Raw genomic sequence first — 25,775 nt, 5'->3', positions numbered from 1 at the left:
GCCCCCAACTCTTGTTCTGAGTTGGACAATCCTTCCAGGGCCATGGAGCTGGTCCAACACCTCCCCACTGGCCAACCTGGAGGGCACTGAGAGGGGTTCAGCGTGCCATGTAACCCTGATCTGCTCGCAGACCACACCCGTGGACCTGTGGGATCCACACCCCTGCCCTGCACAGTGAGGTGCCCAGCGCCTCCAGCCACTCTGTGGGGCCATGAGGGGGCTGAGCAGAGACCGTAGGCTAGGCAAGCCAGCCCCACAAAGACGGGGCCTGCGGTTCCTTGCAGAGGGAGATTCCGGAAGACAGTAAATCCCATTCCAATCTTCATCTCCTTAAACTCTGGGATGTGGGGCACAGAGAACTCATATCCTCCAAGACTGACCCCTCCTATTCTCCTGGGCATGCACCCAGACCTTTGCCGGCCCCTGTGATTTCAGTGTAGCCTCTGCGATTTCAGTGTAGCCCCTGCGTTCGGACCAACAGAATGGGAGCATGAGTGGTATGCCTGCCCGCCAGTCTTCCTTCCTCAGACTTCCCCTCTCCTCCTTCCCCAAAGACCTGTAATTATTTTTTTGAAGCCTCCCAAGTTTAGGGGATACTTTGCTCGAGTAGCTAGTCTATTCTGACTCTGCCCTTGTGCAGTGGCTCTCACACTTGAGTGTGCGTATTAGAATCTCGTAAGGACCAGTTAGAAAGAGATGACCAGGCTCCATGCCAGAGTTCCTGACTCCAGATACTGGAGTGGGACCACAGAATTTGCACTTCTGACAAGACCCCCGGTGATGCTGCTGCAGATGGTCTAGGGACCACACCTTGAGAACCTCAGCATGACTCCCCAAGCTGTGGGCTGGAAGAACCATCTCCATCTTACAGAGGCAATGGCACCTGGTTCCTGGCTCACTTTGGAGCACTGTGTTGCCAGGGTGGGTCACGACAAAGCCGGTCCACCCCCGGCAGCTTCCAGGAATCCCAGAGAGATCCACTGGGAGGGGAGGGAAACTCATTTCAAAATGCAATTAAGCTTGAAAAGAGACTCAAATGCACGTGTTACAAATAAGGGGAGTCCCAGGAATCATACAGAAGAATGAAAGGGAGAAGGACACCGATATCTGTCACACTGGTGGTCCCAGGGAGTGCGGTGGTAAGGATCTCCGGACGGATGAGATGATTCTTTGAGGACAGATGACTTGGCATTCTGCTGACAGCGGTGGAGGTGATGGCAGGCATGGAACCCAGATGATGCCCACCCTCCTGGATTTGGCTGCTGCATGGACGGCAGGACCCTCAACCGAGATGGGAGAAAATAGAGAGGAAAAGTTTGGGGTGTGGGCAGGACTTGGTACTGGGGGTCAAAAAAAGACAAGGTCAGTTTTGAATGTGGCTCCTGATGAGTCTACAGGTGGCCACAGGACTAAAGCACCTTTGCTGACACCCCGGCTCTCGTGGGGCAGCAGACATGGCCTGAGGACCTGAGCCGTCCATCCATTGCTAAGAGGGCAGCCGGTGCCCCCGGGACGCCTCCTGCAGGGGCTGGCCTTTACTCAGGGCACCTGGGAGATACCCTAACCCACAGACTCCGTCCTTCACCATAGGAGATTGGCTCCTTTGGATTCCTTGCCTGGGTCCTATCTCTTAAAAGTGAGCTGTGCCAGAAAGACAAGAGGTGGAAGAAAATCTTTTTTGGAATAAGCAAAAAAGATTCTGGGTGTCTCACGTGGAAAACAATGCATTGTTTAGAGCACCTTCTTCCGATGATCTGATTCTGGACTTTCATTACCTTTGAGCAGTTTTACAACTAAGTTGTAGTGTTAAGGCCAAATACTTTTTGTCTATGGACATGCCTAACTGTACATATGTGAACGGAGCCCAACTACCTCCTCCCCCCGGAAAAAAGCCAGTCTGCACATTCCTTTACTCCATATAGATATATGTGATCCTCCTCCAAACTGACTGGTAATCTTACCAGCTCCCTCACTTGATTAATGAGTTAAATAAAATTTTTGGCACATGCATATGTAATATTATGTAAGTAATACTCTTTTTTGGGGGGGATTATCTCTAACAAAAGACACACTAAAGATCACTGCCTCTCAGAGATGGGAAGGAAGACTGGCTGTGGTCCACGAAACACAAAACTCACTTCCAGCCGTATCACCCCTGCCCCTGGGAGATGGTGAGCCTGGGCTTGCACACCTCCAGAGATAGGGTGCTCAGTCCCTCCCAGAGGCCACTCCAACTCTGTCCAGATAGGCCCACAGCTGTGCTCATTTTAAAAAACAGGGGGAAAAATAGATCTAAAACTAAAAGAAAACACCAGGCCTGGGTCCAGTCCCTGCAGAGAGGTGAATGACTACATCCAAACAATCACATTCAAACAGGGCCAGCAGCCCTAGGCCCTTTCAAAGGCACTGAGAGGATGAATGGGCTGGACAAGGAGGGTGAGAAGAGGACCACAGGCCAGACAGGCGCAATGAGTGCAGAGCTGAGACCCCTGGATTCACGCTGCCTTAGAACAGAACCTGACCCTGGGGCTCCCACAGGTTTTTACACACAAGGATTTTTTCCTGGGAGCAAGTGAGGGCCCGTACACCTGTCTTACACACACACACACACACATACACACACACAGAGGCCTCCCTGGCTCCTGCTTCCTTCCTGTTGAGGCTGCCCCATTGCCTGGAGGGACACCCTCACCCATCAGAGGTGGAAAGGACCCAGATGGCCTCCTGGACTTGGGCCCTCATGCTGAGGCCTTGGCAAGTCCCTGCACTTCCCTGCATGTCTGTTCTCCTGACCAGAATGTTACCAGCTGGGGTCCACCCGGTCCAAACATGATGTCTTGCCGGGTCTGGGGTTTTGTCTCCTGCAGCACCTGGTTCAGGGCTGTCTTCTTTCCCATCCCAAGCTCCTTGAGTTCCTTTCTCCCCATGTCATCTCTCTGAGCCCTTTGAAGGCAGGCTGTGCGGCTATGCTGGCTCCTGTGGGCTGGCCTTTGTGGACCCCCCTCATCCCCTAGGAGGGCAAGGGCCCCTCTGCTTCCTCCGGGGGCTTCCAGAGGCTTCTGGGGTTGTGCTGGTTTCCAGCAGGACCTGCCTCCCAACGAGAAGTGACACCCTCTCCTGCCTCCTCACCTCTAAGGCACAGAAAGCAAACAGACCTTGAACTCCAGATACCTGCTGAGTCTCCCTGCAGACCTCCAAGCCTTGGTCCTGAGAGCACAGAGAGTGGGGCGTTTTGCGTCAGCCCACCTGAGCTGTGACTTGGAACCCAGGCCGCTCAGCCTGGTGGGGACTGGCCGTCATCTGCTGCCCCTCATTAATCTCCCTAGCAGTAATTGGGGAGCACATGCTAAGTGCCCTGGGCCCATGTTAAACACTTCACCCACCTCGGCTCATGTCAGCCTCAAGACAAGGCCACATGGGGCCATTACTATCCCTATTCTACAAAGAGGGTTCAAGGAGGCTAAGTAACTTGTCAGAAGCTCCACGGCTGGTGAGTAGGTGGCTGGGCAGTCAGGGCTCCCATGCTCTTTCATCTCCACTAATGAATGGATTATTCCTGGGCCCCCTGGGGGGGGGGAAGAGCATTTAAATGAAGAAACCGAGGTACTAAGTTTTACTTCCTTTTTTTTTTTTTTTTTTTTTTTTTTGAGCCCGCCTGGCAGGTGCAGGAGAAGCGGAAGAGGCTGGCACAGCCCATCCCTGTCTCCACTCTGCACTCCCACAGAGCCAAGACCTCCTCCTCTCCCTTCCCCCTCATCTCCGTTTTTGCCTCCAAAACAAGTACCTGCCTCTCTGGGGAAGGGGCCCTGCAGGCAGGCAGAGGCCCCTCGCAGGTGCCTCCTCTCTCCAGCAGTGGGATCAACCCAACCACCAGGGGGCAGCAATCAGGCCGTGAGCTGTCTGGAGCCCAGAGACCCAGGGCAAGGAACCAGGGCATGCTGGGAGACCGAGTGGTCCTTGACTTTCCAAGTACCGCATCCTGGAGCTTCCTCCGGACTGACAAGGACCAGGCTTGTGTCTGCCCAGACTCTTCAGCTCCCTCCCTATGCAACTTCAGGGGCAGCCCTGGGTCTTGAGGGCTGATCCTCACTGATAAACAAGGTTGCCTCCCAACAACACTGTTCCCATAGGACCAGCCATCTTCCAGGGCAAAGGCAGATGGCTAGGGCTCCCTTGCCCAGCCTGTCTGTGGAACCTCTGCTGTTGGAGGGCCACAGGCTACTGGGAGGAGTCCTTGGAGAGACATCGCCCCCCTCCCATCTACCCCTTTGGCCCACAGCCAGCCCATACTTCCGTCACGGATGCTCATGCCCACGGCACCCTCACCATACCAGCTATGGGCTGGCAGCAATAGACATGCCCCAGCCCCGAGAACCCAATCATCACAATGTCAGTGCACCTCCTTGGGGAACTCCTTTAAAAACATGTTTTTCTTGCAAACCCTTCTAGGAAGTCAAACAACAAAATACCATGGAGTTTTTCTAAGCCCTTGTAACAACAAAACACCACACCAACTAAAACATCCACCCACGAAAGCATCATGAGAGCTGTTGGCAGCCTCCCCAATGTTCACCCCCTTCCACAGGGGTCTGTTGCCCTGACGCGGGGTTTGAATGGGAAGGATGAGCGCCGGGGCTTCTGGGACGGGGGGCTTCCCTCAGTGGCTTCACTACCATCCCGTTCCCGTCACAGTGAGGACCCAGGCTGTCTGTGATGGGTCTGCCCTCTCTCTGCCTCGGCAGCAGAGAGAATAAAAGAAACCAGATCCTGTTGGCGTTGCTGAGCCACTTGGATCAAACCAACCCCGAAACTCACCCCACCTCTGGACTTTCCAGTTTCAGGAGCCAAAAACCTCCCCTCATTGTATAAACCGGTTTGAACTGGGTTTTCTCTTACCTGCGACTGTAAACGTACTCCCCGGGGCAGAGCAAGGTTCGGCTGGCGGGCCCTGCCTTGGGCGGTGTGACACTGAAGGTGCACTGGGGACCGACCGGCATGCACTCGTGGAGAAAGATTTCGGGGAAATATCAAGTAAAATGAATTGTTGACTACCACGTAAAATAGGATTCTCATTTGTATGAGAAAGATTTGGGAATATGGATCCACACTTTCTGGAAGGGTACCTGGGAGGCAGCAGCTGCCTCTGGGGAACGGAAAGCGTACTTCTTCCCATGACACAAGCCCACGCTTAGACTGCTTATACATATAAAATAACTCGTTTTAAAGTTGTTTGAGGTGATAGAATTACAGTTCGAGGCACTCATTTATTTTGGTGGTTATTAAACCCTGCTTCCAAAGCCCCCACTGAAGTAGGAGAGCAGAGCACGGGAAAAAGGCAGAGGGAAGAAAGAATGCTCTTGGCCTTCCTGAGGAATGGTTCGTTTCCTCCTCCAAATCCGGGTTCTCAGAAATCGGTCACTTTGCAGGAACAGTGCCCACTTGAACGTAGCCTTGACTTTTTCTTCCTCTCAGAGCCATTCCCCAGTCCTTACTCCCAAGCGCCCATGGCAGGTTTTCCAGAGGCATCCTGGAGACCCCAACAGCATTCTGAGAATGAACATAACTCTCTTCACTGCCGCCGGGAGGAAAAGACTGGTCTTGCTGATTTGGCGGAGCTAAAATGGCACAAAAGGTATAGGGTCCCCTGGATGTTCAGAGTGCCCCGTCAGCCCTGGAAGGTCAGGAAACAACCTCTTGAGTAACAGACACGAGCTTGTGGAAGCACCTTTACCAAGATGCATCACTGATGCCAAGTTACCACAGTTTAGGGGCAGACAACCTAAAAACCCTGCGGCCCCGTGGACAGACACCATGCGTGACCCTAGAGCTGGACACGCCCCCCCACCCCCACCCCGTGAAAGTCATACAGTCATTCCACTCACCTTGTACACCTAAAGGCATTGGCCCTCTGGGTGGCGGGGCTGAGAACTTGACACCTGGGCAGGACCTTCCTAGGATGCTGGGTTCTTCCTTGGGTGCTGGGACCACTGCAACAGCCCCTCACCTTTCTCTGTGCCTCTGCAGTCCATGCTCTGAGGCTGCAGACCAAGAGCGGTCAGATGACCCCTGCTACCAAGACGGAGGCCTTCCCTTCTCTGCTGGCCTCCTTTTCATGAAAGCTCTCCCTCGATGTCCCTAAGATTGCAGAGGCCCATACTCATACGCGTGCCTATTACCACCCCAGTGGCAGACCCACCCGGCGCAGAAAGACCTCAGCAGGCTTGTTGCGTGGAGAGCAGCTCTGGCCTTGCAGGGAAGTGATCCTGCAGCCCGAAACCAGGGTCTCAGGGGCAAGGCTGAGCACCATGATGATCCGAGCACTGAGAATAAGGCTGAGCACCATACTGTCCCAAATCCAGGCACACAGGCAGGAGTGAGCATTCCCCTCCCTTCTCCAAATGCCTGTCGACTTGCCACAGAGCCCGTGAGCTGGCCAATCTTTGGGAAACCGCTTCTCCCCGGGCATGCCCTTGGTGTGGTTTCGCTCAGCAGGAGCCAGGCCTACTCAAACAGGTACAGGTTCTGGGGCAGGTTTCTAGAGTTTGAGTCTAGAGCTTCCAAATCCTCAACAGGAGCCCCTCTTTCTCTGAGCTGCACATTTTGGGTATAAAACTGGCTTCCTCCGAGCTGTTCTGGTAACTTAACTGTTAAGTGCCTGGAGCATACCCTATGTTCCGGAAGGCTCTGTAGCCAAGTCGTTTTTATTGTTATTCACATGGGGAAACTAAGCACAGGCTTCCCGGGCACTAGGAGACAGTTTTCCTGCCCTAGGAGATGGTTTTCCTGCCCAGCTCACAGCCTAGCCCTCCAGGTAGGGCGCACCCCTAGAGACAGGTGAGCCCAGCAGTGGCAGGAGTTGCTGGAGGGTGTGACAAGGATGGGTGGCATGGGCCAGAGGCTGGGCGAGCCTGGGCCTAGAGGGTGGTCCAGACTGCTGGGGGCTGCAGAGGCCAACAGGGCTTGGTGAGGGGATGAGCAGCTTTCAGTCAGGGAAGAGTGCTGGGCTGTGGAGGGCAGGGTACAGAGACCCAGACAATGAGCCCCCCACCCCCACCCCCCGCAGGGAAGGGAAGGCAGGCGAGGGGGCAGAGGCAAGCTTTCGGAGATGGGGAAACATGTAATGTGTGAGAGGGAGAGGATGTGGGAAAACAATGATGCAGCTGAGCCCTACAAGGAGCAGGGCAGGAGGGGCACAGGAAGGATAAAGAGCCAGAAACGTTGCAGTGAGAGTATGTGGGGGCAAGGGAGGGACGTGCACAGGTCACGGTGGCCTCCTCCCGGTCTGGGAGGGCAGAGAGTGCAGGGGCTGTGCGGGGCCGGGACGGCTGCACTGTGGCTCTGAAAGGAGGCAGGTTCGCTGGAGACAGCCACGCGTGCACCCCTTCCGCCAGGCCTCCGCTCTCTTCTCTCATCCAACCACTCAGAGTCAGAGGGGATGGCTCAAATGGCCAGACCTTTGTAAACTAATTGAAAAACACACTGAATTTTGAAAAAGTCCTAGCTAGTCTTCACCTGGAGCTGGTCTGGGAGCTGTCAGGAGACTCACAGGGATCCAGCCACCAGGGCGACCCGGATAGATGGGCCAGAAGGAGCCACCCAGGAGGCTAAGGTGTTGGACGCCCACGCACCAGCAGCGTGGGTCCGGAGCTACCATCTCCCCAGGGCAGGATGGGTCAGAGGCACATGGCGAGATGGACAATGCTACTAACCCTTCAGTTGGGCCTGCGGGTCCAGACACACTCATATAGCAGCAGGGCCCAGATCCTCACCCAGTGTCATCAAGCTCTCGCACCTGGATCACACCACTGGAAGCTGGACAGAGGCCGCCTAATGTTTTTCCTGCCCACCTGCAGAGTCAGAGTTCTGCCTCGAGCTTCCAGCTGGGCGTAAGCAAGCCACAAGCCCACTTGTTCCGGGTGTGACCTCCACACAAAGGATAATGGGAAGTGGCGAACGGAATCTAAAACAAATCACTTGATGGAAGTTGTTTCAAACTGTGCCGCCTGTGGATTCCTTTACCCTCCACTGTCCTGTCCTGTCTCGTCACTCCCAGTGCCCTCGGTTCCCTTGGCAGCCGAGTTTACAACCGCGATGTTTCATGCCATCTTGATGTCACTTAAAAACGACCAAGACAACAGCATTAATATAAAGATATATTCCATAAAAGAGTTTGGCAGTCAAAGAAAAGCATCACACTTCCTGAAAACACAAGCATTCTTCTTCCTCTAGTCTACAGAGAAAATTATAAAGAAATAAAACAAAAAAATCAAAAAAGAAAAAAACACCCCAGAAACAAAAATCGTAACATCATCCACAAACACCCACCAGTATACACCACACTAGCATGTACACTTCGGCAAGTCAGTGAAGGTAGCACTCAAGTCCCTGAACGAGGAGGACAGAAATGGTACGGGGTCCAGAGAAGCGTCAGAGAGGAGCCCAGCCACAGACGCACAGACACACCAGCCACCCCCGGCGGGGGGACCTTCGGTACATAAGACAGACTTCATTTCCAAGAGCAAGCCCCAGGACAGCCCTGCCAGGGAGGGGGGACATGATCACCACAGATCCCTGACTGGGGACAGTGGAGGGGGGAGTCACCACAAAAGTTAGCCAAAGAAGAACATCCTAACCTTCTACCCAGCTGCAGGCTGGGGTCTCGGGCTCAACACAGGGGCCCGGCCACAGTTACGCTCTCCAGGGAGAGGCAAACACCAGGCCGGCCAGCGGCCCTTAGCATGTAGCCTCGATAGAAGCCCTGGTCACAGGTTCCAGGCTGGACGTCTCTGGCTGGGGCTCCCTGGCCTTGCAGCGGGGGGATAGGGGGAGTGGGAGGGGGTGGTCAGGATTCAAGTTCCAGGTGACGGATTCAGTAGCACCAAGACCAGAAGACGGCGAGGCCTAGCTGGGGAAGGGAGTGGGTGCATGTGAGCTGGGGTGCACAGAGGAAGGGAGAGCACATGTGTGCACCTGCGCTGTGAGGGATGAAAAGGAGAAGTTGAGGGGGTTGGTTCTTGAGACACACGAGGGAACTGAGAGGGATGGCTTCAGTCCCAGACATCGTGTAAGGCTGCTTGGAGGGAATGCCAGAGGAAATGAAGAAGTGGTGTGAGAACATTCTTATCCCTATAAATAAACTATTTACACACTTTCAGAAAGGGAGAGCCGACTCTCAGAGGAGCACCCTGCCCATGGCCCGCTCCCCCCATGTCATCAGGACCTGATACTGTGGAAACTGGAGGCAGGTCTTGCCCTGGGAGGGGTGGTCAAGGAGGCACTCCGTGGCGCCTGTTCACATGTGGCTCAGGCTTCCTTGGACACGGCAGAGGAACCCGCAAACACCCCCCAGCTTGTGCAGACATACAGGCTCCGCTGGTACGGTCCCCTTATTCCCCTTCCCCTCCCCAGTTCCAGGCGGCACCCTTCTGCGGCTGGGAGAAGCCTCGTCCGTATCTGCTGGGCCCCCACCCAGGTCCCGCTCATAGCAGATATGGCCGCCCTCCAGGCCGGCACTGACAACACGAGTGGGGAGGCCAGGGTGCCCTGCAGACACATTTAGTCTCCAGGAAAACTGAGTCAGGCTCTTTTCACAGCCATGGGAACCTTCTGTCCCTCAGAGTCCCCACCCCGCTTAAAGACATGGTCTCCGTCTCTGGGTAAATTCTGAGCGGGCGGGTCTCTGTCACAAGTCCGTGCAGGTCAGAGGAGCTCCTTGGTCTTCAGCACCAGCAAACAGAAACAGGGAGGTCATGTCACACTGATGCCGAAGACGGGGTGCTGGCTCTGGCTGGGTGTGTCCACTTCTCTCCCTCTGGATGTCGGGTTGACAGCAGCGAAGGGCTCTGGCCTCCACGGCGTGGCTCAGCTCTGCTTGCTTACCTCTGCTGCTCAGAAGTGGTGGCCCGCCTTCACTGCCTCAATGTCCGAGATCAAGGTCTTCGCCAGGAAGATGCCAAAAATCTGAAACCAAAGCCGGGAGAGGCTGTCAGTGCTGGGGCCCGACGGGAGAGGGCGGGCACAGAGGGCAAGGTGTCCAGGGCCCGCTCTGCAGACAGTGCGGATACAGCACAGAGGACACACCCGCCGGTCAACAGGGAGTCTGGGGTCTGTTCTGCTCTATCCCTGGGGCCTAGAAGTTGGGGGCAAACGGCCGGCAGCAGAGAAGGCCTGCCTCCAGCAGGGCCACGCACATCATATATCACATGCTGGGACACACTTTGGACCCACAGTTAACCCAAAAATAACAGTCACCTGACTGGTTTTGATGTAAAATAATAAATCTTGATGTTTCCTGTAAACCTGGATTCCATGAAAAAAAAACAAGCTTCTCCCTGCGTTTAGCTGTGCTGCCGTCCCACCTTGGTGACCAGCATCATCACTGTTTTTTTTTAACCAGGAACAGACCAATGTGAACTCGGAAATCTTGGAATTTTGCTTATTTCCCCTTTAAATCCCTGTTGTGGTTTATATCTGATGAGCCAGTCCTTCTGAAGTCCGGATGCTTTGCCCATTTGGCAAGTAAATTTGTTCTTTCCTTTTCTAGATGATTTTGTGTCTAAGCTTCCCTTGCGATCACTCAACACACACTGGCGGGGTGAAGGAGGAAGGAGAGTGTGGACGGTCTGCAGCCCCTGAGCCGCATCAGGCACCCTCTTAATGGCAGCGTTGGAGCTGAACGATGCACCTTCCGCACGGCGGTGGTGGCCGTCCCAGAGGTTGATTGGGGGCTGCCAGCTTCTCCTCCCAAGCCCTGGACAACCCGGAAAACCGGTCTCTCTGACTAGCAGAGTTCTTGCCTCCCCTCCCCCTCCCCGTTCTCTGGGCAGCTGCCAGCTCGGCCCCCAGTCTCCCCACGTGTGAAATCTGGCTCAGATGAACAGGTGCGACCCGCAAGGACAAAGGAAGCCACAAAGGGCAGGGGGAGCAAACCTGCAGCAGGGAGATGGCGATGAAGACGCCGGCCACGATGTAAATATTGCGCGGAAGCCAGCCCTCCAGCGCCTGGATGCAGCCTTTCGTGAAGATGGACTCGTCCCACTTGCTCTTCAGCTGAAGGGAAATAGCACAGCGACGTGAGCCCAAGATGTGCAAGGCGTCCCCACCCCGGCTCCCCAGAGGGCTCCCACAGCAGGCAGGACAAAGCTCAGCGGGGGCCGGGGGGCTGAAGGCAGGTGCCCAGGACGGACAGAACCCTCTAGGGGAACTGCCTCCACCTGCCTCAGTCTCTGCCTTCTCCCTGGGCAGTCTGCATCTTCTGCTCTGCCCAGAGGAAGGCTCCTGGCGGTGGTCTTTACCCACTTCTGGTGAGGCCTCCCCAGCCTGAAAGAGGGACTAATTTGGCACACCTCCAGAGCCCACATCTGAAGGACACAGAGGGCCCTCAAGGCTCCAAGGAGAAAGATGGGGCTTTAAAGAGAGAAACTAGAAGGGCCTTCAGCATCTTCTGAGTCAGAGAAGTTGGCTGCAGAAGGAGGGGACAGTGGCTTCCCAGAGTGTGTGGTCCCCACCCGCCAGGGAAGCTTGGCTCCAGGAGCCTGAGTCACAGTCATAAGCCAACAGGCACCTTCCAACCCTGACCCCTAGTGGAGGCTCAGGACACACACCGGAGATCCGCCAGCACACACAGCTCATCCTCACCCCCACCCACCGCATAGAGCCTCGCTTGTGGCAATACTGGTGGAACAGTAATCCATTTCAGTGGGGTGAGGGGTTGCACTGTGTCCCCCTAAAACTCAGAATGTGACTGCACTTGGAGACAAGGTGTTTGAAGTGGGACTATAACCCATAACCCTAACCCTAATCCTAAACTGAATCATCCGGAGAGGTCTCTGAACGGCAGGACACCAGCCACATACCCTAGCCCCTAACCCCTACCCCTAATGCTAACCCTAATTCTAAAGTTATCCCCCCAGACAGGTCTCTGAACTGCAGGATAATAGGCACATACCCTCACACTGTCCCCAGCCCTAGCCCCCATTATGCTGGCCCTAAACCGAACCAAACTCTAGACGTGAGGGAAAAAAAGATGTGCTACCGATCCACACCGGATTAGCACTGAGCCATAGAAAAGAGTAAGATCTTGCCTCTGCAACAACGTGGATGTAGCTACAGAGTATTATGCTAAGCAAGGTCAGTCCGTTAGAGAAAGAGAAATACTATGGAGAAAAAGGTAAACAAATTAAAATGAGGTCATCAGATAGGCCCCCAATCCAATATGACTGGCGTCCTTATAAAAAGTGATCAGGACACCAAAAGACAGAGGGAGGACCATGTGGGGACACACACAGGAGAAGGCAGCCACCTACAAGCCCAGGGAAGGCCTCACACCAGCCCTGCCAGCATCCTGATGTCGGACTTCTAACCTCGAGTTCTGAGGAGAGAAGTTTCTGCGTTTCAGCCACAGTCTGAGGTACTTGGACACAGCAGCCCTAGAATTTAACACAAGCAACAACGGAAGGACAATGCTGGCACAGGCCCGTCCCTGCGTAACGGGCGGAGGTCCCTGCAGAAGGGCTTTGGGCCTCCCAAACCGGAGGCACACATCCCTGGCGTCCATGGCCAACAGGAAAGGTGCCCATAGATTCCCCAAGTTCCCTCCTGCAGAACAGCAGCCACTCATACCACCAAAGGCCACTGAGGAGTGCCTGGGGGGAGGGGGACACTCACTTCTCTCCACCCTCACCCCCTGTGGCCTGAAGAAACCCCTCGAGAACTGAGTCTTCCTCCTGCCCCAAGACCTGTCTCCCTCCTCATTGTCACCCTGCCTCCACACAGTGGCTAAACCAAGCCCTGCGCTCCTGCAGCATCACCCTGAACTCCTACAGAACAGACACCTGCGGGACTCCAAGGAGCCATTAAAAATAAAGCCTTTGTTCCCAAAACTTTCATCTGACCTCTTTCCACTAATGCAGCAACTGCGAGACTTTGTGACCGCAGTTCCCAGGCTGGGAATCACCCCCATCGCTGTTCCCCGGAGTCCTGCTGCCAGTGGCTCCTACCCAGCTCGCTCCCAGCTTAGACGGCCCCTCCCCGAGTCTCACCCACTCCAATTTGCACTTGTGCTAAATCAGGAAGTAGGACCACAGGGAATAAACCTGACAAACTCAAAGCTGCATGCCTCGGGCACTCACCTGGGTCCTGACATCATATCCACACTGTGTGTTCACAACTTTTTGCTGTAAGAAAAGCAGACAAAAAAAAAATGGTCATTTTTGTTCTCTTGGGAAGCCAGTGGTAGAAGGTTCTAGAAAAGTCCCAACCAAACATCAGCAAACACCTGTACAAATTTCATTATAGCTCACATCCTTTAATCCCAATGCCAACTAACCTTTCACACTAGGACAAAGGTTGACCAACAGTGTGTGTGAAGGAGACCCGTCTATGTAGCAACTATTCAACTCTGCTCTCGGAGCATGAAAGACACGGACAATACATAAATGAATGTGCATGGCTGCATTTCAGTAAAACTTCATTTACTGCCACTGAAATTTAAATTTCATACGATTTTCATCCATCACAAAATATTATTCTTCCTTTCACTTATTGTCAGCCATTTACAAATGGCTGAAACTACTCTGGGCTCACAGATCATACAAAAACAGAGAGGAGGCTGGATCTGGCCCATGGGTCCCAGTCTGGCAGGGCCTGAGCGGGAAGATGCAAGTTCCACTCGCTCAGTATTTCATGGTCACGGTGGGGATATCGGGCACCAGCTGTGCGGCCGCAGCACAGCAGAGCTTCCTGGTCTGGGAAGTGGGTCGTGTGACGGTGGCTCTGCCCTGCCTGCTCCAAGCCCTGGGGCCACGTACTGGACAACTGTGAGCACGCCGAGAGCTGTAAAAGGCTCTATTCTAGCAAACGTTCAGTGCTCCTTCACACATCGCCCCAAGGGCCCTGGTTCTGGAACCCACGGACCCGGGCTCTGGGCTGGGAATGAGAACAGGTGAAGAAGAAAGGCGAGATGCCTCCACCATCCCCAGATGGTGAGTAACCCCCCGCCCCCTAGTTCTGTGCACCAGGCATTCTCTCCAGAGGAGGGTGAAGAGGGCGGCCCAGGGCTCACCACATTTCTAGCATTACGTCTGGGCACCCTAAGTGAGAGCCCCTCAAGGGAAGGACGCAACTGGTTTTCTCCTGCCTCCCCGGGAACACTAGAGCAAGGGCAGGTCATGCAGAAATGTGCCTGGGATTTACACACAGAGGACTTGGGAGCTGCAGACCCGGCGTCGTGTGCAGAGGGAGCACAAGAGCAGCCCGGAGCCTGGACCTGATGCACGCCCCTGGGCAGGCCGACTCACCGCGGGGTCCGGCACGCAGCAGGAGAAGGGCACCCCACACTTCTCGCGGCTATAGCTGGCACCACTGCAGTTGAAGTAGACGTTGAGGTCCCAGTCTTCTGGCCCATATGCCCCGCAGCACTGGTTCTGGGGTCACAAAAGCCGAGAACTGTCAGGGGCTCTGGCTCTGAGCCAGGGCTGTGACCAAACCCCCCACAAGGGATTGGGGACATGAGGGGAAGCGCTGCTCCATGTACACACAGAGAAATCCAGGCCCCCGTACTGACCTCCCACATGCACAGATGCTAAGCATGGTAACCTAGGCAGCCTTTGGAAGGAAACCAGGAAACCTCATGTAGGACACCCCCCCCCACCAGGATGCAGTATGCAGGACTGCCTCTACAGTGTCCCCTGGCCTCCCCGGGGACACACCATTCAGGTCCAGACCCCCCACCCCCTGGAGCTTCTCCTTCTTCCCCTCGCCTCAGCCCAAAGTGGATTCCTCACTCTCCGCGGAGACCCTCAGTATCTCTGATGCAGTTCTCTCGTATCCGCCAAGAGAACCCCTCCTTGTGGGCAGTGAGTGGGGCTTCCTCCCAGAGAAATGTCCAAGCTGGCCTTACTTCCCTTAGGTGCCTCTTTACAAAAAACAGCTGCTAGACGTCTACTCCCAAAGCCAGAATCGTGAGCAGGGTGAACAGTTAACACAATCATAGCTCAGTCCCCCTAACCTGGGGTCTCTGCACCCCCCACCGTCTGGTGTAGTTGCAAACAGAATCGCCGCTCGTCTACAAATGTGTACAACCAAACATTGAAAATGGCGCAGGGATGTCAAGGGCCTCCAGACCGGGAGCAGACTCCGTTGTCCCCGTTGTCACCCTCGTCCTGGCTGCTGACGTGGCATTGGCCATGATCACAACAAGTACACGACCAGGGCTGCTGGCTGTCTTCTTTTATTTCTAAGATTAAAATTCCATGCCCTCCCCCCTTACTCTGCTGTGGTTCCAGCTGCTCTCATGACTCCCAAATACTTCAGCATGAGGAATCTCCACAATTTACCTAATGCCTCTGGAGAGTGTATTTTCAAGAGGAAAGGATGGCCCTGGAGAAGATGTTCTGTCCTCGAGGCTAGCGGGGGGGCGGGAACACCTGGGCACGCCAAGGCTCTGGGACAGCGGGGAGCGGTGGGAAGTCTCAGTGAGGGCAGGAGGAAATGGCTGAGGTGGGATCTTCGAAGACAAATGCCGGGCACTGTTAGTCACAATTATGACACAGGAAGTGTCTCTGGTCACATAAAGTGGGTTTTGCTGGGTCCCGGGGTATGCAACGTAAAGGGAAACAAGTTGTAGTGAACATGAGAGTGGACCAAAGTTATTTTTAATGCTTGCTTGTTTGTTTTCTCCTCAGAATCCAAGTGTTCCACGTGAAGTCCCTGGGGAAGCGAGATTTTCCGGCAGCGCACAGACAGACCACACGACGGCCTCGCCCAGCCGGTGACCGGGAACAGGCCCCCCAGGGCAGGGAGGGCAGTGGTCCAAGCCTCCAGGTGCAGCTGCACACAGGGGAGGCGGAGGCCAGATGGAGTCAAGGCCAAGGCCTGGGATGGCTTAGACAGCCCCCTGGGGACATATTCCAAGGAGGTCACATTCCTCCCCATCTGGAGAAGCTTCCTCCAGGCAGCTCTGCCCTCTTGAACAGGAAGGGGAAAAGGTCCCAGGGAAGAAGGGGACAGGAATAGTCTCAGACGGTGAGTCATGCGCCGGGAGGGGACGCTCTGCCCCTGGGTACCCAGAGCGCCTGGGGACCTGTGGCCGCCTGTGTGGCCAGGACCCGAAAGAAATCTGGGCCCCTGGAGGAGGGTGCCCACGGGAGCAGCGAGACCTCCTGCCCCACGCAGATGGGGGAGGACACACTGCAAACAGGCCTACATGGCCAGGCAACAGTAAACGGGCAGAGTCAAACTGACCAGAGGCCACAGCCTCCCTGCCACCTGCCATGCGGAGGAGGGACATCCTGGGTGCCCCATTAGCCGAGGGCTGGGCAGCGTGCATGGCCAGGGAAGCCCACGCTCTAGCCAGGAGGCCAGCGTGGACATGGTGCTTACCGCTTTCTGAAGGGAGTCAATGAGGTTCTGCAGGTCAATGTCATCCCGGTAGGATCTGATGTTGCTCTCGAAGAACTCCCGGAACCGGTCCCTCACCCAGTCCTGGAAGAGGAAGGCCAGCACAGCCACGGCCAGCTCCAGGAAGAAGATGAGCACGATGGTACCGCAGAACTGCGTGGTGGCAAGAACAGAGGCGAGAGTCATCACACCTCCGGCCTCCAGCCAGGCACAAAGCCTCGTCTGACCAGGGTTCGATGCCTGCTGCAAAGAGGGCGAGCTCCACCCTGGCGACACGAGTGCCGGAGCCCCTGGGAATCCCACGTGACCGGCTGGCAGCCCCACCCCCTCTGTAAACGGAGAGGTGCACCCCTGGGAAGAGAGGAGTGAAAGGACCAGAAAGCTCCAAGCCACTATGTCCCCCACTTCCTGTGAGGCAGCCTCCCTCCCCAACAAGGAAGTCCCATCCCGGGAAGGAAGGGCTAACCTACCCCACCAGGCCACCAGCTCCTCTAGGGCAGAGCCTGTGCCCCAGACACAGTATCTGACCACTCTCCTCGCACACACAACCGTCCAAGTTGCTAGAAATCTACTGTCGCCCCCACTTTAGGAACAAGGAAACAGAGGCTCACTCTGGCACATGGCTTGCTTGAGGTCACGCAGCTCAGGCAGGACATCTGAGTGCCTCTGTACGTGGCAAGACCTCTTCAGAAGCACAGCGCCACTGGCCACCACAGCAGTGGCCCTCTGCAAGGGCCCCCCGCAGCCGCACCCTCCCATCCAGCAGACTTCTAGCCAGCAGTGCGTGAGTTCCCCTGCCCATTACCACCACTGGTCATGCTGTGCTTGAAGCTGGGAGGCCACGGCAGGCAAGGGTCTCAGGGTAAGACAAGGGGAAACACACAGACACACACGTACACACCAGGCCCTTCAAAACCTAACCTCCACTCACACAGAAGGAAGATACTAAATATATTTTTAAAAGGAAAAAAAATGAGGAGAAGAAAAAAAACAAAACAAAACACATGTTTTGCTTTTTAAATTAAGCCCAGGGAAGAGAAGCCTTGATCTAATAAATTCAACAAATAATATATTGCAAAACACGATTATGTGTTTTCCCCACCAGGTGCTATTTAATTTTAACTGAACGCATTTCAGCATGAATTTTTATCTAAATATAAAACCAAACCCTAAGTAACTGGCAGTTCTGCCAGGAAATTAAGGATTCTGTGTTGCACATCCCAACACACACCCCCTGGAGGAGGAAAACGGTTTCCTAACTTTACTGGCAATGTCTTTTAATCTTAGCCAAGAAGGGCAAAGGCGAGTAGCGAACAAACAATTCCTTCAGAACTGGGGAGGGAAGAGTCAAGGGAGGGACAGGAGCCTGCTGCTTAGCCATCTTTTCCCTCCAGAACCTGAACACCAGAGCGGCCCGACTTCTCCAGGAGTGAGCAGCTGGCTTAGCTATTTCCTGAAATCTTCCCAGTCGATGGGCAGCCTCCTCCCCACACGGCTGGGGTCCAGGGGGCCCTGTAAGAGCTATGACCCTCTTCGGCCCGACAAGGGGTGAGCCTGCCCAGCAGAGTCCACACCCCCGCCCGCCCCCGCATCTGCGGCTACTCACAAACTTGAGCAGACAGATGTTCTCCCGCAGGGCGCCCACGCAGCCCGCGAACCCCAGCGTGAACATCACCACGCCCACCATCAGAACCAGCACCACGGGGTCGATTCCATGCAGCCGGGTCACTTTGGTGAGGTCAGACAGTACCCCCTGAAAGAGGCAGAGAAAGCATCAGCTTCAGGGAGTCAAGGGTGCCTGGGGTGGGGAAGGGGGACCTAGGTTATGTTCAGAGCTAAAATAAGGACAGGGACCTATCTCCTGAGGCTCAGTCCTGTCCTTAACAGCCAGGCCAGAGCACAGAGCATGGCCCCTGCCCACTGGTCCTCTTAGGGTCCCCTCTGCCCAGAGATCCTTGCTGGCCTCAGCTCCCAGGGCCCTTGCACGCAGCAATCCTGGGCTGCACCTTGGCTCTGAGTCCCTCCCAGGCCAACCCCATGCTTTTTTTGGAGACTGCAGGGTGCCTGTGCCAGGCCTAGAGTGCAGGGGGGCCCTGGGGAACCCTGTGGTCTCCAGTCCAGGCACCTTAGGGCCAGAGGCTCGCCCTGGCCTCTGGCCATGTGATGGCTTACTCTGTACACAGTTTGTAGAGAACCCCACCCCCTGAGCTGAAAACAGCTTCAGTATGCACACTGTTTTGGAAACACCCACCAAGGGTAGACAAAGCACCGCTGTCTATAAAACCTTCTGTGATGAAGGGAGGTGTTCTCTATCTGTGCTGTCCCAAATGGAAGCCACTGGCCCCATGTCCTATTGAGCATCGGAGCGTATGTTTCATTTTAGCTAACTTAAATACATACAGTCACATGTGGCTAGTGAGAACCAAAACTGACAGAAAAGTTCTACAGGATTCAAAGGAGGAAGGAGAAAGGAGCCACCAGCCAGGCCCCCAGGGACCCCTAGGGCCCTGGCGTAGGCAGGCCTCTGCTCAGGGTTCTGCCAGAGTTGCTGCTATTCAGGAGATGGCCACATGGTGGCGATATGAGTCACAGTTTGCGCAGGCTTGTGGGGTTTGTCTGCAGGACGAAGGGACATTGCACTCCAGCTCCTGCCCTTTAGGGGATTCCAGGGTACCCTGAAGATACCCAAACCCCAAGATAGGCCTTATTCAGCTCCGAAGACCATGGCAAGAAGGCCCATAGATCTAAGCGCTCCTGCCTCTATCTCCCAGAACCCAAGGCAGGTTCCACTGAAGGGATAAGAAGATTCCGGGCCTGGCGCTCAAGAGGATGCTTTAGTTCCCACCGTTTCCTGCCCGGCTCTTCTCTCTCCCCTCCTCCGCCCTCCCTGGAGAGAGGGTCCTCCTAGGCTCTCACACCTCCCTGGCGTGCACCCACCAGCAAAGCAGAAGAGGGCACCACAGCTCCTTAGTCCCCTCCTCAGAGCTTCCACTGCCCCTTGTCCCGCTGCACAGGAAGAGCCCGGTCTCCCCCCAACCCCCATCTCCTGTACAGGCTGGGCAAGGAGGCTCACAGGTGTGGAAGCCCCTGCCCCGCCCCACGGGCACCCAGGGGGATTTAAGACAGCCCCGCTCCTGGTCTCAGAAGGACAGAACTTCGAGTAAAAACACGACTGTGTCCAGAGAGCTGCTGGCTCCCAGAGGCACAGACAGCAGCAGAAGGTGAGCCCAGGCCCGCCCCAGACTCCACCGCAGACAAGCCCCCAGGTTGTCTGAGGCTTCTGGGAACAGCAGAGAGGGCTCTCCGCATTCGCATTCATGGATCTCAAAAGCCCAGCCCAGCCCAGCCGTGGCCCCTAGCAGTGACCCCACCACAGGGAAAGAGAGCCAGTCCCAGGGCCTCAGGATGTTTCACGATCAGCTCAGTAATCACTTCTCAGAGCTGCCTCTGCGATGACCACAACCGATGGCTACAAACCTACAAACCATTACCCCAGGCAAAAATGCTTATCAGGGGAGTCTGGAGGAAGGAGCAATGAAAGCTGAATACACCTGGTCTGGGCTCCCTGATGCTTCCAGCCCTGCCAACAGTGACACCTACCTTTTCGCTCCATGCCCACAGTCCGACTCCAAGGAAGACAACTCCAGCCAGCTAAGCAGGGGAGGGGTAGAGGGAAGGGGAGAAGTGGGCAAGGAGGGAGAGAGGGAGAGAGTTAGTTAAAAAAACAGGACCACGAACATGCTCCTTCAAGGAGCATCCACACGACTAGTCAAGGGACGTTCCTGGCTCACGTCCATGGAGGCAGACCAGGGGCAAGGCAGGCCCTCGGTCCCTGCAAATGACATGAACTCTACCCCAGAGCAAAGGGATGGCCAGGCGTTTGGGATAACTTACACCTACCTTCCTAACATCTGGCCAAACTCCATCTACCCCAACAGCCCCCCACCCTCCAGAGAGCAGAGAGCAAGATCTCCGAGCAGAGTCTGCCCCCGACACTGGAGTCAGACATGGTGACGCCCTGCCCTGTTTCTCCCACATTCCCAAAGCCCCTGAAATCTCTTCAGTGCAGGATCCGGCGTAAGGAAGACATGACCCCCTGTGACAGCCCCCCAGGGGCACTCATGGGCTCCCAGGGCCAGAGAGCCTCTCTCCAGAGGCTGGGCACCGCTACGGGGACACAGAGCCCGTGGCACCAGGGGCACACATGTGCTTCACATTACTAGTTACTGGGTTATTCATTATAGAATTAAAATAGGCCTGTGCAAAACAACACACTCACCCCAGAAAAGGAGCACCCCCCACCCCACTGGGACCAGGCTGACTCACCTGTACCACAATGGGAAGCCCCCCACCAACACCACACAAGTTACTAAACCAGAGACAATTTCTTCCATATAAAACAAAATACCTGGTCTCTGCAGATGAAGCTGCCTATTTTTCTGTGTAAGTTCTCTACACCATGCTGGCATCTGCCCGCCAATCGTCAGCCCCTCCCGCTAAATACTGGGGCCCGGTTTGCCAAGGACTCACCTCTCCAAGGCATATTCTCACACTTTAAGATCTCCCTGCCTCCTTTGTTCACTACTGGCCCCGTGGGGGGAGGGGGGCGGCTGGAGTGGAAGGGAAGGACCTTTAAAGAAAGCCCCCCCACCTCACCCCAGGAGATCACAACCTCTTTCGAATCACAGACCACTTTCAGAGAATGCTTACGTGCCCAATATTTGCGACGGGATTTCAGAGGGTTCGCAGACCCCTGACCAGTGGCTCCCACAGAAGCCCTGCCTGCACCTGATCTGTCCATTTCACAAAGGAGAACACGAGCCCAAGAGGGCCAATATCAAAACACCCAGCAGTGGAGGAGAAGGGCCTAGATCCCAAGTCATTCAGCAAACACTGCCTGAGGCCCTCCTAAGCACCAGGCCCCCTCTCCGGCACTGGGGTTGGCACAGAGGACGCAGGCAAAGTCCCCGATGCTGTTGGACTTTCAACTCCAGGGAGTGACACGAGGTCCTGTATATGCCATGCTGGTTCTCAACTCCTCAAGCCTCCCGCTGAATTAACTCATGGCTGAAGCCTTGGTTCTTCTTGATGGAATGCATGAGCACATCCTTTCCCTCCCAAGCGTCTTACACTGCAGGGCAGGCAAGCCCGAAGGTGACCCATCACTGCCCACTGAATCCGGCAGGCTTCCCGCCCCGCCATTCCTCAAGGTCTCCAGTGACTTAGCCTCTTGCCAGAGCTAGAGGTCAAGTCTTCTTTCTGTTTATCTGACCTGACCAAACACAGCTGGTCATTCCCTCCTGCACTGGTCTGGTCAGCATTGAGGACACCAAGCACTGGTCACTCTTCATCCTCTTCTCCCGGCTCCCCCTCCTCCAGGCACCTCTATGCGCTAGTGAGCCTCACTGCTCCGTCCGGGACCCCTCCCCGTCCCCCGAGTTCTCTAGATGAAGCCATAATCACAGGGCTTGGAAGACCTTCTCTACACAGCTGACCCACACACCCGAATCTCCACACCTAATGTCCATGTGACTCATGCATGGAACCTAGTTGCCAACACCGCAATCTTCGCATGTCCCCGATGGAGCCTTGCTCTCCCAGCCCCAACCCGCCCCTGCCAGCTCTTGCCCTTCTCATTAAACGGCACCATGGCCGCCTAACTCGGTTGTTTAGATCAGAAAACCTACACCTCATGCCCTCCAAATGCGTTCAGAGCAAACGGGGGCCAAGCAAAAGCCCAGCCTGGCTCAGGTCCATGGTCAAGCCCTGCACAGAGGCTTCAGGAGCAGAACAGGATGCTGTCCTGGAGGCTGTCCTCCCCTATGCCTCCCTGTGTCCCCAACAGCACTGCAGCAACTGCCTAACTGATTCCCATGACAGCCTCCCTCCCACCTGGCACTGTGGTGGACAGTGAGAGAAACCAGAGAGAAATCTGCCCATCCAGGACCCCCAGCTGAGTCCCGGCCAGCTCCCTCCCACCGCAGCCCAGATTCCCTTCTCTCCCAATGACTGGGCACTAAGAAAAGGGCTCGTGGTTTTTTTCTATTCTGTTTTAAAGGAAGAACTAACATGAACTAGCCCCAGAAAGACAGGAACCGGCAGGGTGGGGGAGGGGGGTCACATGTCAGATCATGGGTTCAGTGAACACTGGCCCAAGGCAGAAACTTTGGGGACCAATTCTAGAGATGAGAAGACTGAGGGAGGACCAGACAGGGGAAGTGGCCTGTCTGGGAGCTCACCCAACAGCCCTGTGAATGAGCCAGGCCAGGACACGCGCCAGCTTCACCCAGCTTCCCGTGGAGCCCCTTCCCCGGATCTCTCTGGGGCAGATGGTCTATGGGGCTGGGCTGTTGTCCCTGGCGGCCAACCATCTGGGAGCGACAGTTCAGCTGGGTGCTTTCCAGCCTCAGAGTAACCTCCTTTGTCTCTCTTTTATGACCTGATTAAATCCCCTCCCAAAGAGTAGGGCCGGACTGCCGCTAAGCCCAAAGGGAGGCTGGCCTTGGGCCATCAGGTCTGCTGTCCACTGTGGTCACCATGGCAGGTGGTACCACTCTTTCCTAGGTGCCAAGCCCAGCATTCAACACTTCTCATGCTCAAAGGGCCCCTCTCAAACCCCATCACGGGTGTGTGGTACTATTACCCCCTTTATCAAACAGGAAAGCTCAGAGGTACAATGACTTGGTTTTCTGCCCAAAGGCACACAGCGAGCCAGTGGCAGAGTTCAAACCTAACCGGGGGTGTCTCCGACCCTCCTGACAGCACTTTATCCCACCGCCCACTGCGGCCAGGAAGACAAGCGGCAGTCTGAGCCCCCCACCGAGGGGGGCTAGGATGGGCACCCATGGCATGGGAGTTCCGCAGAAGGGGCTTATGGGCTGTGCAACTCTGAAGCCCACAACCCATATCCTCAGGTGGTGAGGATCACTCTGTGGCCAGGAAGTAGGGCGTCCCTGGGCGTCACTGTAAAGATTACTGAACCCTCCCCCCAAGGCAAAGGCCCCTTATTCTGGGGCCTCTCTGGGCTAGAAGCCCCACGGAATCCACACACACCACGTGAGCAAGCCTGTGGCACTGTCCCCAACAGGTTCAAGCGACAGCAGAAGTGCAGACACCTGCCGGGCCCTGCCGGACGGGCGGAGGGTTCCAATACCAAGCAACTTAAAAGCAGCCCGTCATCACCCACAGTTTAATGGCCGCGGCCTCTTGCAAGACTGCATTTTGGTGTATGTAAAAGGCCTTGGGCAATTCTTGCAAGCCTCAGAGGCCTTCCAGCAGGGAGCTCAAGGCAAACCACCAACAGCAATGCAACCCTCTCAGCTCTGCCCCCCCCTGGCCTCTGGTTCTTCCAAATCCCCAAATCCCCTGGTTGCCAGAGGCTGGCATTCACAGGGCTGCCTATGGGAGTTCCAGAGAAAGGACCAGAAGGAGACCCAAGAGTAAGCCAGACTCAAGGCCAGAGTAGTGCTGAACACACAGCACAAGTCGGCTGGACCTGGTTCCGGTCTCTACTTTGCACCTTCCCAGCAACTGGACTTTGTGTCAAGTCCAGGAACTCCTTTGTGCCTATGATTTCCTCTGCAAAACAGGCACAACCTTTCCTGGGTAATGGGAGGGTTGCAGGGATTGGAGGAAGTGTATCACAAGTGATAGGCTTACCCCAGGGCATGGAGCTGGTCCAAGGGAGCCCTGCCCTCCTGCAAGGGGGGCAGCAGAGCAGAGACATCAAGGGGCCTTCCAGATGCCATCAGCATTTGCTAACTCTCTGTGCCGCACCCCCCAGTAACCCAGCCCCAGCCTTTGTCCTAAGACAGCAACTTTATACCCAACCTGACCCTGAGAGCCCAGGGGGCTGAGAGTGAGTCTCAAGGCTTCTGTCTGGGTTAGGAAACCTCGCCCTTCAAGACTGTAGCCGCTCTGAGCCCTTCAAATAGTCCCACATTCAAAGAGTAAAAACTAAGCCACTTCTCCGTGGGAGTCTGGAAGGTCTGGCAGCCGGAAGGGACACTGGAGCCCAGCTTCCTCATTAGTGGGGAGCAGAGCCCAGGCCGGGTGGTGCCTCAGATGGGGTCACATAGCTATCACACACCAGCTTTCCTCCTGCCGGAAGGGTGGCTCTGAGAATAAGAAGTGTGTGTGCCCTTTCCAGCACAGCCAGCAAACAGATGCTAGGGGCCCCGGTGAGGAGGGGTAAAACTACCCAGAGGGCTCTGAGGGCAGTTTCCACAGATGTCTCTGAGTTTCCAGATAACAGACAGCCCACTCCCACCAAGCCCCGCCCAGGAATGACTGTGTCAAGGCCTTCGAGAGGAAGGAAGAAGGGCAGAGTCATCTGAGGGAGGTTAGAAGCAGCCCTCCAGGCAAGAGAGAGAAGGAACCCCACCTTCACCCCAGTCTCCACGATTGCCTGATTGCCGGCACAGTTCAGTGAGGCACAGTGGGGCAAAACCGAAATACGAAGCCAGCATTGACATTTCTATAGAGGGCCAGGCAGTAGACATTTTCAGCTTTGTGCTAATGTCTGTTTCAAGCACTCAACTCTGCTTTTATAGCAGAAAAGCAGCCACAGATAACATGTTAACGAATGGGCAGGGCTGTGTTCCAATAAGGCAGTACGTGCAAAACCTGGCCAAGAGCCAGCCAGGCCTGTGAGCCACAGTCTGATCAGTGCTGGGCTGAACTTTCACACTGAAACCACGTAGACCTCGGGACCAAAGACAAGATTTCCTTCAGCTTGGTCCCATGAACCCTGGGCATCCCTATAATTCAAGTCTCCAACCTGGTCATCTCTATAGGGCCTGAACGGGTCATAATAAATAGCCTGAAACCATAAGAACAAAATCCCAAGTGATCCATCCCAACGATGGAATATTATAACTCTCAGTGTGGTGGTGCCTGGAGGTGGGCCTCTGGGAGGTATATAGGGTTCGGTGTGATCGTGAGGGTGGGGCCTCCATGATTAGTATTGTTATTAAGAGGAAGAGAGACCAGACCTCTCTCTGCCACGCAGGACTAGGCAAGAAGGCAGCCATCTGCAAGCCAGGGAGAGAGCCTCACCAGAACCCAACCATGCTAGCACCCCGATCTCAGACTTTCAGCCTCCAGAAAAGTGGGAAATTACACTTTTGTTGTTTAAGTCAATGAGTTGATGGTATTTTGGTATGGCAGCCTGAGCTGACCAAAACAGGATGTTTAAATGGAGAAACTATATCTAGCATCTGATTCGGCTGGTTCAGTAGGTAGAGTGTGGGACTCTTGATCTCAGGGCTGTGAGTTCAAGTCTCATGTTGGGTGTGGAGCCTACTTAAAATAAAAAATTTACCAAAAAATACAAAAATTTACTAGATAGGCAAGAAGGGAAATAAATGTGATCTATA

General features: G+C 55.2%; 1 protein-coding gene across 2 annotated transcripts in view; it reads right to left on the bottom strand.

The window, feature by feature from the left end:
• Positions 1–8,140: 8,140 nt before the first annotated feature.
• The window catches only part of TSPAN14 (tetraspanin 14), a 59,042-nt gene continuing 41,407 nt past the window's right edge, over positions 8,141–25,775 (bottom strand). For both annotated transcript variants that reach the window (XM_046026828.1, XM_046026829.1), the window contains exons 3-9: positions 19,999–20,049; positions 18,005–18,151; positions 16,381–16,551; positions 14,298–14,423; positions 13,131–13,175; positions 10,930–11,049; positions 8,141–9,960 (exon numbers count right to left, since the gene is read on the bottom strand). In XM_046026828.1, the coding sequence (XP_045882784.1) occupies positions 9,889–9,960; positions 10,930–11,049; positions 13,131–13,175; positions 14,298–14,423; positions 16,381–16,551; positions 18,005–18,151; positions 19,999–20,049 (732 nt within the window). In that variant the 3' untranslated portion in view covers positions 8,141–9,888. The remainder of the gene's footprint in view (positions 9,961–10,929; positions 11,050–13,130; positions 13,176–14,297; positions 14,424–16,380; positions 16,552–18,004; positions 18,152–19,998; positions 20,050–25,775) is intronic.

The sequence above is a fragment of the Meles meles genome, chromosome 13 (assembly GCF_922984935.1).
Source record: "Meles meles chromosome 13, mMelMel3.1 paternal haplotype, whole genome shotgun sequence".
Classification (NCBI taxonomy): domain Eukaryota; kingdom Metazoa; phylum Chordata; class Mammalia; order Carnivora; family Mustelidae; genus Meles; species Meles meles.
Note: the sequence above shows the minus strand (reverse complement) of the source record. Positions and strands in the feature narration are given on the sequence as shown.